The sequence below is a fragment of the Lygodium microphyllum genome, chromosome 28 (assembly GCF_053477565.2).
Source record: "Lygodium microphyllum isolate KBCC chromosome 28, Lygodium_microphyllum_v1.1.10, whole genome shotgun sequence".
Lineage (NCBI taxonomy): Eukaryota > Viridiplantae > Streptophyta > Polypodiopsida > Schizaeales > Lygodiaceae > Lygodium > Lygodium microphyllum.
In genome coordinates this window covers 120834621-120850420 of record NC_141162.1, presented here as the reverse complement: position 1 = coordinate 120850420, position 15800 = coordinate 120834621, and the positions used below count along the sequence as shown (strand labels likewise).

Sequence of the window (15800 nt, the reverse complement as noted above, 5' to 3'; positions counted from 1 at the left end):
TGTGCAAAGCTCTCTTTAATTGCTTTTGACAAAAGCAAATGAATTAACACTACTTTTTTCACCAATGATGGTTGTTTCCTATTGGAAGTCACTATATACTTTTTTGACCCCCTTACATAAACCCCAACACATCTCCCATCATTGGACAAAGCCATGTTGAATCTATGCCATCCCAAATCCCAAGAATGGCCCCTTGTAGTCGGCTTCGCCTTGATACAAATCCTAACTGGTCTAAACTTCATGTCTTGCAAATATCTGATTGACGGAACCAACCTTAGATGGTTTATATCTTCTAAATCTTTGAAGCTGCTTTTTTCAAATTGAATGAGAAGATGATGTAAAGATTTGAACATAATGTAAGACTAAAAGGAGATGGTAACAATTTAAGATTCCAAGTAATTTTGTTATTACACAAAGAGCTAAGCATCTAATATTCTAAGGGTCCTACATTGGCCATCAAGTATCTAGTCATTTAGTCTTACTGTTTGATGCCCAATGTACCAACAACATATCCAGCATCTGAATCTTAGATCATCTTAGTTAGAAATCACCAATCATGTATGAAGTGTCCTGCAATTGAAACCACCACTCCAAACAAAACAAATTTGTTATTTTCTACTCCAAAATTCACTGGAGTGAATTTACCTTTAAATGAACATGTAGCTATCAAGTGTGAGAATAGCCAAAACAATTTTATCGATTTAATTTGTAGTAAAAGATAATAGTTAAACAATGGGCTAACTCTGCAGTGTTGATGAAGGCCAGTTGTCTTCAAGTTTCATTTTGTGGAATAGATCAAGAGGCTAGCCATGAGAATAAGCAAGTATGCCTTGCCATTGGAGCAGGAGATTCAGAAGGTAATTTAATGCTCCTGCATTGAGGGAACCGTGGGATCATGTGAACTCTTTTTACCTGCCTCCTCAAAAGAACAGCCATGTAAAGTCTACTACTGGTTGTAGGTATAACATTATACAGGTCTCATTTGTTCCCAGATTGTTGCAGATATGCAGATCATTTTCAAAGACTGGGGAAGAAATGGTTGTGAGTACACAGTGCATGCCATTATTGCCTTCCACATTAGCAAGACAAAGGCTATCATAGACTGTGCACCGCTATTTTACAATCAAAAATGCCCCGACAGAAAAATTTTGTGATTTCCTGTCTGTTAAGGAGTACCATTAGCATTCAGAAAGAGCAACCTACTGTCTGCATCCTGGGGGCTATCACTGCAATAAGACAATAAATGAAAAGAAACAGAATGTAAGGTTCTGACGAGGGGGGAAAATATAGCAATAATCAGCCAAGAATAACCAGTCTAGCATTATGCATATAAGTGAGACTTCAGAGTTGAACATGTGTAGCCACATCAAAAATTTCCATCACCTCATTCTATGTACAAATGACTATCACCTTAATGAAATGATTTGCTTCAAATGTATGTTCAAACGTTCGATTGTAGTAGTCCAGATCAAGTCAGTATCTGAGCTTACTGTCACTTGATCACTGGCATATACATTTGAAGTACTTATTAGCCCACCAAACTGCATAGGTGTGTTATCTGCAGAAGGACCATCAACACCAATATGCAGTCCATTAACACAAGAATCTTAGAAGGCTATTAGTAGTCTGTTTTCTTAACCAAACCAAAACCAGCACCTGGACAAAATGAGCCTTTCAAGTTTCGATATACAGCATTACATGCACCTATAGATATTATGACATATGTAGGTATGTGCATACGTACATATGTAAGTACAGACCATATTTCTGTGATTTTGCTCCTCCTCCAAGGCTTCCAATGCCACAACGGAGCTCTCTGATCTGATTCATCATGAGTGATTGCTACAGCACTCTGCATGCCCTTTGCCACAGGAACAACTACTCTCAGCACAAGGTAGCCATCCTTTCTATGAGTACACTGTCAACTTGCATGGAATAGAATCACCTCCTCATGCAGCATCATCATCTGAACACGAGGGAAGCAGTCCACAAAGTCTGTGGTACATCTAAACTGGCCATAGATACACAACAGAAATCCAACTTCTGCTGGTTTTGCTCCCACCAGAATCCAACTTTGTGACTCGAATCAAGGAAAGCCAATGTCACTTGCCACATGCAACTAGCAAATGACACATACTCCTATGCAAACTATCACAGCAATTGTTGCTAAGTGATGCACGAAGTACACATAAATCATAAAGCAGGCACTTGCTCACTCTAGGATTCACATCACTTTGTGCATCAGGGATGGACGTTCTAAAGACAAACCAGCAATCACAATGCTTATGATAACCCCAAGTATAATGTTCCTTGACTACTACATTAATCAACTTATGTGATCGTGGAAGACCGTCAGGATAAGGTCATCTACATACAAGATTTAGCAAATGAAACCATCTTCTCTAAACAAAGAGCCTAGCTTTAAGCTGTCTCGGGCTTGAACCCTGTGAAACCAATTATTTGAATTCATGCCCTTGGAAGCTGCTTAAATCCATATGAACTAGGCTCAGAGAAATACTTTTGTGACAGCTCTCGCGTCTGTTTCTGACTTAAAAGAACCATAAAAGGTTGCAGCAATCTACATACCAGATGTAGCAAATCAAACCACCTTGTTAAACTGAAGTTTGGCATTAAGATGCATTCAAACCTTGTGAAATCGATCTTCTGATTTCAAGCTCTTGGATCCTGCTTATGTTCATGGTAAAATTTGAAGGAAAGGGGATAGCAACATGGCTTTATGAGCAAATTCATGGAGTGGATATTGAGGATAGTCAGTTGGCACCTGAAACTTGGGTGAACAGACATATGCATATGTAAGCAAGTACATTACCTTCCAGTCATGGCCTTGAAACCATGTTGCATAATGTAGTTGAGCTGCTTGATGGACTATATTAAAAGGATAACTGGTCTTAAAAATAGCAATTTGGACTTCAAAAAAAACCATTCATAACCCCGAATAGCTGACATGCAATGCAGCTTCTTCTGCTGAATCAATGAAAACCCCAAGTGATGAACAATTTCATACAACAAGCACAGCAACAACACTACTGATGACAATGCCATGGCTGGAACCTGGTCTAAAGCAGACTTCACAAAAATCATATACAACTTGTAAACTGAAATAACTGGCATATAGCTGGCTTCCAATGTAGGTCTAACCAAATTGATAGCCCAAGTACTAAACGTTTCATATGGGGTACACTTTGCAAGGCTACAATTGGTGATGCCATGGCTGGACGCACAGCCAAACACCCACAAGGTGGGACACCTCTCATATTATCTGAAAGAGCAGGCAAGTGTCATGCTGGCAGTTTTCCTACATATAGAAAGGATAGCTTGCAAGCCAAATGAATAGTGGAGCTTGCTTGCACTGGGACCCTTCCCAATGGCCCTAACCAAGGAGGAAGGCCACGACTTCTAAGAACACACCATGTGAGCATAGGAGCCCAACCCCAGTGATCCACCAAGCGAGACTTGAACTCATGATCTCACAATTATGACCCCAAGCTTCAACCACTGGCCATTACTTTTGAGACATGCCCCCCCCCCCCCCCCCCCCAAAAAAAAAAACAAAAACAAAAACCTTTTAATCAAGCTTCTGAAATTGTAGCATTAACAAGGTGAGAATCATCATGCTCAAATGACAAGCTCCACGCATGAAGTTCTCTCTTTGCAAATATTAAAGCCAACTTTCTAAGCTCAATTATTTTTGTGAAGAATGGCATAGGTCTTGCAATATGTTCCCTATTTACAAGAACCACGAGGAGAACTCCATGGTATGTGGGGTCACTCTAATCTTGCTTATCAGAACCCTCTTCTCTAGGTTAGTAGTATAAAAAAATAAAGAGACATTTGGAGGCTGTTAAGCTTTAAAAGGAGCATTTCTCATCAAACCTTAATTAGCTCATTAAAACAGCCACTAAACTAAAAATTTACCAAAGTTTTTGTGCCCCATAAGCAAAGACCCAAACTTTGGGAGAATCCACATCTATAATAGGAGGCTGCCCAGCCACTTGCTCTATCCCTTGTTTTGCAGGTTACCCCAATTCTTCCCAGCCTCCAACCATCACACATCTCATCCAACTGCTGCCATGATCCTCAGCTGGTTCCTATCAGTCTGGTGACTCCACCAACCTATGTTTCACTCTAGTTTTCTGCCGCAATCACCTCCAGCTCCTGCAGCTGCCATCCACAACTGTCCGCTTCATCCAGGTGACTTCTTGAGGCTATGTTTTGCCCCGTTTGCTGTCCTCTCCATTCAGCCTGTTGTCATGGTCATCTCTAGATGTCACCCTTCAGCCTAGCAACCCCTATAGGCTGCATTTTGCCCCAGCTTGTTGACGTCATCATCATCCCTAGCAAGTCATTTTTGCACTTCGCATTTTTTTTGTTTTGGCATTAGTATTTGAGTTCACTATGCTTTGGTTGTGGTTGTACACTATGTTTTCTATTGCAAACCCTAATGTATCTCAACATGGTATTAAAGCCGATGCTCTTCTAAAGAGTTACCTAAGGCTATTGTGGATTGCTTGGTTTGTTCTTTAAGTCCCATGCTGATTCACAATGGCTTTGGACCACTCCATCTTTGAATTCTCTAGTGCTTTCTCAAGCTACTCCTTCAATGGAGGCTTTGTTGAGGCATTATGGTCTTGCTTTGGAGGATAACACTCCATCTACCAACCCTTCTTCTAGGGACCTTTCCCCGATGCCCAACCCTTCTTCATCTCATATTCCTTCATAAGGTGCATCTCATTGGAGCACTCCACTGACGAGACTGATCATCTCTCAATCGAGGAAAGATTGATGGGTTTTACTCACGCATATGCTCACACAAGAGTGTCAATGATCCACACGTAGGACACCGGGGCACTTTTTACTGTCCATAAGAGAGGTTTTTTCCCCCAATCACTTTTTTTTTCATTTGTGTATTTACGTTACACATGTTGGTCACTTACCACACAATACACACATCTGTGTGTGAATGCACTTTAAGTCACTTTCACAACGCTAAAGTCTAAGGATTGTACTTTGTACTTTGAAGTACACATTATATTATGCAAATACATATGTTGTGACCACTCCCTCTCTCTCTATCAATGGCGTTCACTTCTTTTGGCTCCATTGCTGTACTTCGATCTTACATTTGGTATCAGAGCTGTTCAGCCAACTGTCTCTCTGCTCTCTTCACTCTCAGCTCAGCCCACGTGCTGCTCCTGCCTGTGGCCACCTGTGTTTCTGATGCGCCTTCTCCATTCTCCTCGACCTCTGCGACCTGTCATGGTTGTTCAAAACAGACCAGAAAACCATAATTTTGCAGGCGCAGTCCAGAACTGCTCCAGATCTATTCCAACCTACCACGTCAGCAGCCATGCAGCTCAAAACTGGTTCTGCTTGCTCTCAAGGTTGCCACGCCAGCATATTTTCAAATCTGCACAGCTGCTACAGGTATATTTTATAATTTTAATCAGAATTTCAAAGCCAAGCAAAGGGCTTTTGCAAGAACAGGTCAATTTTTGCTTCAGCAAGTGCTTCAGTGCACGAATTGAAGAAATTTGCAGATATATGGGTCAAAAAATTTTGGGTTTTTGTATTTTTTGCAGACATTGGCACACATAATGTGTTTTTAGTCTAAAATTGACTAAAACTGCACACATTGGACACTCAAATGTTTGGGGCTTTTGTATCTTTAGTGCTGCTCAGCACTCTTATTGCCTTGGACAGCTTGTTGTTTGCTAAAATCTGGAAAATTGCAGCACATTGAGGCAGTATTGATTAAGTGTGACACAATTTGGTGGTTCTTTCGACTAAATTTGGTCGATTACAGCTTGGCATTTGCTGTAATTTATAGGAATTTGAAGATTTTCAGGTCAGCCAGCTTTTGTAATTGCTCTTTTTGCATTTGATTAAGTGGCATTTATCATGGCAAGTCATGGATAGAATGACTTGCCATGATAGAATGATGTCTTCACTTATGTTTCGAAAGAGGATAGATTGGATGGCAACAACTATTCTCTATGGTCCTTTATGATGAAAAATCTGCTTGTTGCAAAAGGTCTTTGGGATTATGTCAATGGGGAAGAAGTATGTATTGGTGATTTGGCTCCTGCAACCCCTCCATAAGCAGGAGGTCATGGACAAAGACAAGGGTGCAGCAACCTCTCAACAAGCAGCAGGACATGGACAAAGGCAAAAAGTTGCCACACAACCACCACCCCAAAGAACAACTGCTCAAAGAACTTGGGACACTAGGGATACCCAAGCATTGTCACTTATTTCATTGGCAATTCAGTGGTTTCTAATCGTGCATGTTTGTTCTACTACTACTTCATGAGTAGCATGGCTTGCACTTGAGCACATGTTTGCTGGTAAGAATGAGGCACGCATTTCTTTTTTGAAGGAGCTTAAAAATGTGAAGATGGAAGAAGGCGATGCTATGCAAGATCACCTTAATAAAATTCAAGAAAGTTAATCAATGTAGATGAGTATTATTCTAATACTCAAATGATTTCTACTACTTTGAACTCTTTGGCACCATCTTATTTGGCCTTCCACAGTACATTAAATCTTACAATGCAAATTTCTCCACAGCCACTTACTTTTCTTCAGTTGGTTAGCTTATTGCTGAAAGAATAGCAAACAAAGAAGAAGTACTTGGTTTTTTTACAATGGTGCTTCGAAGCGCATTACATCCCGCAGGGATTTGTTTACTTCTATTGTTGCAGCTCCTGTTGACAAATTAGTACAATGTGCCAACAATGCATCTTATCCTATTAGAGGTGGTGGAGAGATTGTTTTGAGAGCCATTGATGGATCTACTCTCCATTTGCACGATGCTTTATAGGTGTCAAGGATAAAGAAGAATTTGTTGTCCATTTCTTCTTTAGCAAAATATGGAATGCAAGTCACTTTTGATGATGACAAATGCATGGTCAAGGATAAGGAATTCTTGACTTTGGTGCTCACTGGTACATTATATCATGGACTTTATGAGTTAGATGCTTACTCTATTAATCCGTCAGTTTATTTGGCATCACTCTTACTCCTGCTATGCCGCAAGCAAAGTTATGGAATACTCGTATGGGACATGTGAATTATCGCCATTTGATGTTTATGCAATGTACTCAAATGCTAGAAGGCTTACCTCCCTTGTAGGAACCTCTTGAGCACATTTGTGAGGGATACATTTTGGAAAAAATACATCGGTTTTCTTTCCCTTGTGATGTTGCTTTCAGAGCTAAGGCCAAGTTGTAGATTGTGCATTCAGATATATATGGACCCATGCAGACAAAGTCATTGGGTGGATGTTTTTACTTCGTTACCTTCATTGATGACTTTACACGTTTTTGTTGGGTTTCTTCATTGATTAAAAAGTCAAAAGTGTATGATGCATTTTTGGCTTTTACTACACTTGTGGAGAATCAATCTAGTTATAAGATTAAGACTCTCCGTTCAAACCAAGGGAAGGGATATATGTCTTCATTGTTGAATTCCTTTCTAAAGCAAAAAGGTATTGCACATTAGTTTGCTACTACATATACTCCAGAGCAAAATGGGTTTGCAGAAAGAAAGAATCAATCACTCATGGAGATGGCCAGATGTATGTTGAAAGCTAAGAAATTGCCATATGTTTTTTGGATGAAGCAATTATGTGTACTTGTCACATTTTGGATAGGTGCCCTACTAAAGCATTGAAAAATATTATGCCTTTTGAGGCTTGGAACAGCCGTAAACCTTCAGTTGGTCACTTTCATACCTTTGGATGTCTTGCATATGCTCATATTCCCAATGTGTTGAGAAAAAAGTTGGAAAATAAGGCTATTAAATGTATATCTGTGGAATACAGTAGTGAAAGAAAAATTCTCTCTTGTTGGTTATGACACATAGCATGTTGCAAAAGATTTGTTTGAAGGGCTGCTGCCCATTTCTTTTGATGGTACAGCTAGAGCTCCATTAAAAACAAAATGTTCGGCCAACTGCTCCATTTAATAATGCAAGAATTCAGCCTATGGCTGATCAAATTATTCAGCAAGATGTTGAACAATAGGTGCAATAAGAGCATATACATAATCAAGAAGTTAGGCACATACCTAGATGGTATTTGCAAACTATGCAAGATAGTCATTTGAATACTCCGCTTTTTGGTCATACTCAAAGACAAACACGTCTGCATGATTATGCTAATGCTATGGAGTTTTTTATGGTAGCAAATACACATGATGATGAGCCTAATTCTTTTAAGGATGCATAACAAAGTGTGCATTCAATGGCAGCAATGTAAGCTGAAATAATTCTATCACGAACAATCAAACATGGGATTTAGTTACATTGTGTGTTGGGAAGAAAGCCATTGATACTAATGTAGAAATCGATTAGGCACGGAGATCGAGGCAAACAGTCATTACGCGCAGTGACAGAGACAGAGAGAGTGCGAGTGAGCAGAGTCGAGAGTGAACATGTTTTTCGGTACAATGACGAGTGTACCACTTTAGGTTTTTAGATAGATATATGTATGAAAGTACAATGTGCTAAGGGTGTGTTCACACTCGTGCACATATAAAAGGCACGATGGCCCTTTATTCCCAACAACCTCCCACCTAAAGGCAATGTGCCTTAAGAGGAGAAAAAAATTAGCTAAGTCTAAGTATATACAAAGCTGAAATAAATATATCTATCCAACTCCCATCATCTGTTGGCAATGAGCAAACCGCTCTGCTGGAAGACCCTTCGTGAGAAGGTCTACACGATTATCATCTGTATGCACGTTGACAAGCTCAATGCTCTTGCTGTCAAGTACATCTCTAATGAAGTGATACTTCACCTGTATGTGCTTTGTCTTTGCATGAAAGACGAATTCCGGGCTAGCATGATAGCACTCTAACTATCACAATGGAGAACAGGTAACCCTGTGATGCCAAGCTCTCCCACCAGACATGAAAGCCATAAAGCCTCCTTGCATGCCTCAGTGGAAGCTACATACTCTACCTCTGTAGTAGACAATGCAACACACTTTTGTAGCCTGGAGATCCAAGAGACTACTCCTCCTGTGAAAGTAAACACATACCCAGAAGTGGACTTCTTGCAGTCCGCATGACCAGCATAGTCTGCATCCGTAAAGCCAACAACAGATGCCTTCTGCTTTCCAAAGCAGATGCACAACTCCTTTGTGCCTTTGAGGTATCTCATAATACCTTTCACTATATCCCAATGCTTTTTGCCAGGGGTTGCCATGTATCTGCTAACCACTCCCACTGCAAAGGCAATGTCAGGACGTGTAGCAACCATAGCATACATCAAACTGCCAACAGCTGAAGCATATGGTATCTTGGCCATTTCAGCCTTCTCATCATCAGATGTAGGGCTGTCCTCTGCACTAAGTTTCACATATGGAGGCAATGGAACCCCAATTATTTTCCCCCCCTCCATATTGAAACACTACAAAACTTTGGAGATATACTCCTGCTGAGATAGATAGAGTAAGCCTTTCGATCTACCTCTAGAGTATTCGCATGCCAAGAATGTGAATTGCATCACCAAGATCCTTCGTGTCAAAGCTGCCATGAAGACTTTGCTTCAGTGAATCCAAGGCATGAGTATCCCCTCCAACAATCAGCATGTCATCAATATACAAAACCAAGATAATCAGGCTGCCATCTGCTGCCTTCTTGGTATACAAGCAGTGATCCACTTGACTTCTATGAAAGCCTTGGGACTGCATGAATGTATCAAACTTATGATACCATTCTCTTGGTGCTTGTTTCAGCCCATACAAACTCCTTTTGAGTTTGCATACCATTTTTTCTTTCCCTTGATCAACAAACCCTTCAGGCTGCTGCATATAAATGTCTTCCTGCAAATCACCATGTATAAACGCAGTCTTTACATCCACTTGTATGAGTTCCATATCTTCAACTACAACCAAGCCCAAAATGGTTCTCAATGTAGTCATCTTGACTACAGGAGAGAAAATCTCATCAAAGTCAATTCCATGCTCCTACTTGTACCCCTTTGCAACCAATCTTGCTTTGTAGTTTGGTGAGGAACCAGAACTGACCTTCATTTTGTAAACCCATTTGCATAGAAGGGTTTTCTGCCCTTTAGGCAATTGCACCAAGTCCCAAGTGCCATTTTTTTCAAGAGATTCCATCTCTGGCAGCATGGCTTTATACCATTTCTTGCTGTCCTGTCTGTCCATTGCTATCTTGAAGCAAGACGGTTCACCACAGTCTGTCAATATGACATACTCAGCCACATTAATTGCACCAGGAACAAATCTGTCAGGTTCTCTAGTAGCCCTAGACGATCTCTTAACCCAATGGTCATTGTTTGCTGGCTGTTCCTGCAAATTTCCATTTTCAGCATGCTGTCCTGGCATTTCAGCCTGCAAATCAGCATTAACAGCTTGCTGTCCTGGCTGTTCCTGCACATGTAATGGCTCATTTTCATGGGCAATAGCTGGCTGATCATTTCCAAACCCTATGGACCTCCTCAGTCTTTTCGGGCTGTTTGTGCATGCAATCTTCCCGGTAGATAACGTCATTGCTGCGTATTATTTTCCTTTTCTCGTGATCCCACAATTTATACCCCATTTCACCCTCGTCACCATATCCTAGGAAAATGCATTTACAGGACTCTGGCTCAAGTTTGCTGTGTTTTTCTTTACGAATGTGCACAAAATCCTCGCAGCCAAACACTTTTAGATGAGCTTATGAAGGTGGCTTGCCCGCCCACGCTTCTTGGGGAACTGCCCCCCCCCCCCCCCCAAAGACCTGTTTGGTGACCGATTAATCAAGTGAACGGCTGTCATAACAGCCTCTGCCCAAAAACCATGGGGTAATGCAACATGAGATAGCATCGTACGGACCTTATCCTGTATGGTCCGATTCATACGCTCTGCAACTCCATTTTGGGGTGGATTATGAGGGGCAGTGAGCTCCCTCTTTATCCCTTTGCTGTCACAAAACGCCTGAAAGGCTTTGGACACATATTCCCCACCATTGTCAAAGCGAAGACACTTAAGTGTCTTATCTGTCTAATTTTCAGCCAATGCCAAGAATTTTTTAAACTTGTCAAGCACTCCATCCTTGCTACGAATAGGGTAAACCCATACTTTCCATGTAGCATCATCGACAAAGGTGACAAAATATTTCTTTCCCCCTAAAGATAATCCTCGCATTTGACATACATCCGAATGTACTAACTCTAGAGGGGAAGATTTCAAAGAAAGAGACTTTTTGTGAGACGTTTGTGCATGTTTGCCATAAATGCAATGATCACAATGCTCAAAATCAACATAACGAAAACAAGGCAAGTAACCCAAACAAGAAAGCACTTTCATTCCTGTTTGATTCATATGTCCCAACCGGCCATGCCACTTGGCTGCTCGGTCACGGCAACAACATGGTCACGCACACTAGATACATGAAGTGGATACAACGTATCACTCTTGCAACCTCTGGTAATAACCCTAGATCCCTTACAGATCTTCCATTTTCCATCACCAAAGGTGGTATGAAAACCATCATCATCTAGCTGCCCTGTGCTAATCAAGCTCTTCTTGAGCTGAGGTACATGCCGTACATGCTGAAGTGTAAAGACATGTTGGGGGTAAAGGCGCCTCCGCCTAGCCGCCCGTGTATTACTACACTGACACTCACCGCCACTGCACACTGCAGGTGGCGGGCGCCCATCACCGTCACTTTATTCTTTATTCTTTTAGTGAAAGGTTGAATAAAAAAAGGCCCGGTCACACATTGTGACTGTTGGAGTTCCCACAACTTCTTCCAGTTCTGACATTAAGAGTTTGATGGAAATCAAACGGTTTGATGGTCAGGATTTTGACCTTTGGAAAGACCATATGCAGGGCATATTGTTCTTAAAGGATTGTGAGGATGCTTTGTAGAAAGATAACCCGCACAAATGTCTGATGCAGATTGAGCCAAAGTCAACAAAAAGGCTATGGCTTATATAAAGATGGGTGTAATTAATGACATTTTGATTGATATTAAGGGCTTAGAACTGATTATGCAATATGGGAAAAGTTGAAAACTACTTATGAGATCACCACACCTATTAATCAAGTGCATTTAATGCGCAAGTTGGTGAATATGCGGCTGGATGAGTCCAAGCCTGCAGCTAAGCACTTAAGTGCATTTACTGGTATTTTAAATCAGCTCAAGGATGCTAATTTGGATCTTGATAATAAGTTGAGGGTAATCTTTCTGATCATGACACTATCTCATTCCTGGGAGACCTTGGTAGTTTCCCTCAGTAATAACCCCAATCTCTCAAATGATGGAGTGAGGGGTTCAATCCTGAATGAAGAAATTAGACATAAGTCTAGTGGAGAAGACAACAACTCAGCTTACAATGTTAGAGACAAGGCTGAAAAGAAAAATGCAAATGCTAGACAGAGAAGCAAAAGCAAGAGCAAAGAAAAGGAAAAGAGTGATATTACTTGCTATCAATGTGGTCGGACGAGCTACAAGAAGCCTAATTGCAAGTACTACAAGAAGGAACAAGAGAGAAAGAAGAATGCAAGAGACAAAAAGAAGAAAGAGGATAAACAGATGTATTTGAGGCAACCAAAGGCAAGGAAAAGGCCAATGTGGCCTCCAGTGTAGTCATAGAGGAGCTCTCGGATGCAGAGGTTGATGTATTATGTGCACTAGATTATGATGCCCTTGTATGTCACATGCAGGATATGCAGATTACCAAGGCTGATGTGATTGATGTACTTTTGTTAGTTGACGGTGGTGTCACTCAAACTTGGATTGTAGACTCTGGTGCCTCTTTCCATATAACTCATTGTTTGGAGTGTTTTGCTATGTTCAATGCACGTAGTTATGGAAAAGTATATATTGGTAATAACCATGCTTACAGCATTGATGGGATAGGCACTGTACACTTGTCTTTGGATAATGGGCAAGAGCTTGTGTTGAAAGATGTCAGATATGTGCCTGGCATCAAGAAGAGTTTATTATCTTTGGTTAGCTTGACTTGCATGGTTACACTACACTGTTTGATGGTGGTTTGTGGAAATTGAAAAAGGGTTCCATGTTGATTGCAAAAACCAACCAAGAAGGGCACTTTGTATTGTCTGCACTGTAAAGCTTTGAATGGCAAGTTTCTTGCAGTTGCTCAAATTGGCTCTCATTTGGAGTTGTGGCACAAGAGATTAGGCCATATGAGCCAGAAAGGACTTGATGTCCTTACCTCTTTGAAGAGGGTTGATGGAAAACTTGATTTTTGTAATGACTGTCAATTTGGAAAGCAAATGAAAATTTCCTTTTACTCTGGTGTCTCCCGTAAGTCCAATGTCTTGGACTTAGTGCATTCCGATGTATGTAGTATGCCCCTAAAATCGTTGGGTGGTGTTACATATTTTGTTTCTTTTATTGATGATTGCTCCAGGAAGATTTGGGTTTATCTATTGAAAAAGAAAAGTGAAGTGTTTGCTGTTTTTAAAACTTTTCATGCATTTGTGACCCCTCAGACAGGTAGAAAGCTTAAATGCTTGAGAACTGATAATGGGGGTGAGTTCACATCCACTGAGTTTGAGTCTTTTGTGACTTGCATGCGATGAAAAGGGAGCTTAGAGCTCCTTACATCCCTTCTTCAAATGGGGTGGCTGAAAGATACAATAAGACTTTATATGAAAGAGTGCGGTGCATGCTATCCACTGCTAATCTCCCTCATGAATTTCGAGAGAGGCACTTAAAACCGCGGTTCACATTTGCAACCACTCTCCAAATAGGTCCTTAAATAATGGCATCCCTGAGGAGGTTTGGTCTGGCAAATCAGCCTCATATGGCCATTTATGGATATTAGGCTGTGATGCTTTTGTGCATGTTCGAGATGAGCTAAGGAGTAAACTTGACCCAAAATCCACCAAAGGCATTTTCATGGGCTATGGTGATGAGGGTGAATTTGGCTATAGAGTGTGGTTACCAAAGTCTAAGAAATTTGTTTGCAACCGTAATGGTGTGTTTAATGAGGCAAAGTTGCAAAAAAGTACTTTAGCCTCTAATGAAGACATGAAAAATGTCAAATTTCAAAATTTGCAGCCACCTATTACTTCAAATGATGAGCCTCATTGATGCTGTACCACAGGCTGAAATTGATGATCAATCGGTTATTTTTGAGCCAAATGATGATGGACAGCAAATAGAAGTAGAAGGAGGTCATGGACAGCAAGATAGACTTGCTGATTATGAAAATGCGGGTGCTGGAAATGAAAATGAAGGTGTTATACAGCATTGCTGTACAGCATGAATAGCATGCTGAAAATGGCTTACAGCAGCCAATAAATGCTGAAAATAACACACCTCCTGGTGTAGACCCGATTCCTGAGAATGTAGATTGTTGGGTACACAGGTCTACATGCTTAAGAAGGCAACCACCTTGGTATGCTGTCACGGGGACGTGAAATTTTGAGATGCTTTACTCTTGCTAGTAACATTTGATTAAGTTATTAATCAAATGTGCAAGGTTGTTTAGCACATGAAATGCACATGGCAGTTATTTCATGGGAACGGGCCAAGGACCCCGAGGATGCAGTGGGTGCTAAAGGCAAAAGTTGTGTTAAGTTATGCCAACTAGGTTTTGGTGGTCAGTTGGTGTCAAATTGGACCCTAGGACAATTGTTTGGACATTAAGTGTCAGTGGTGACACTAGGGACTAGCATTAATTAATTAATTTATACTAGTCTAAGGGTCAACAGAGGTTGAAAACACTCCAAGTTGCAAATGGCCTAGCCAATTTCATTACAGATGGGCATGTTTAATTTTGGGCAGGGTCAAAAGGGCTGAAATTAATTTTCAAAATTAATTAATTCTGAAAAATCAATTTAATGGCTGAAAATGCATTAGGAAGACTGCCACTTGGCAAAACTTTCCCATGCTACTAGGGAGAAGGCTGTTGGAGGGTGGTGGAAGTGGAATTGCAGCCGTTCGGAGCTTGGTAGAGGGAGAGGAGGTGATCAGATTTGACTCTGAGAGGCGACGACGACTGATCACGCGCCGCAACAGGACGGGGCAGCAGGATTTCTCTTCCGCCTCAAGAGAGGTGACGGTAGAAGAGGAGGGCTCGCCAGCCGAGCTAGCCGAGCTGCTATTTTACCCCCCTTTTGAAGCTGTTGGTGCCATCAGATTTGTCATCAGAGCTACGAATCAAAAGATACATTTCAGCTGATTTTCTCTCTCTCTACAACATTCTCTCATCTCCTCCAGTCTATGCTCAAGCATTCTCAGTAATTCTCAGCCATTGGTAGTAGAGTACAGCCAAATTTGGTGGACAGCAGAGAGTTTACTGCTGTAAACCCTAAATTACAGCAGTAATTAGAGTTTAGCAACCACCTTGGGACCCGTGCCATCAATCAAAGGCATTGTACACTGAAATCAGCACCGGAAATTCGTGGGATTGTGAGGATTTCAGATGCCAGCCCATCTATTGTGAATTTGCGGCAGCATTTGACCAGTTGGGGTTCCATTAGAGCAAGTCCTGGGTGAAAATCAAGGGGCAATTTGCCCGAATGCTTTGCTGATTATTGGAACAACAAGGGGCTTTTGAATCAACCAAGGAGATCGTGAAATCTCGGCTTGTAATTTATCCATCAACAATTGAAATTAAAGAAATACCGAAAGGGGTGCCAGTTTTGGGGCCAACAGGATATCCACTGTCCATGTTTATGAAAGTAAGTGAGTATTTCAGTTTATGTTCATTTGCTAATTGCTGTAATTAAGTGCTTAATCAGGTTAAACCACCCTATCCGAGAAGGAAGGCTGGTTTCATGGTTCCATTGC

General features: G+C 41.1%; 1 protein-coding gene across 2 annotated transcripts in view; it reads right to left on the bottom strand.

Annotated features, from left to right (window-relative positions):
- Positions 1 to 671: 671 nt before the first annotated feature.
- The window catches only part of LOC148011926 (thiamine pyrophosphokinase 1-like), a 106052-nt gene continuing 90923 nt past the window's right edge, over positions 672 to 15800 (bottom strand). The window contains exons 7-8 of one of the 2 annotated variants that reach the window (XM_087670947.1): positions 1411 to 1558; positions 672 to 1226 (exon numbers count right to left, since the gene is read on the bottom strand). In XM_087670947.1, coding sequence (XP_087527073.1) covers positions 1166 to 1226; positions 1411 to 1558 — 209 coding nt within the window. In that variant the 3' untranslated portion in view covers positions 672 to 1165. Of the gene's footprint in view, positions 1227 to 1410; positions 1559 to 3109; positions 3537 to 15800 lie in introns of those variants that run through there. The other variant, XM_087670948.1, reaches the window with a different exon arrangement.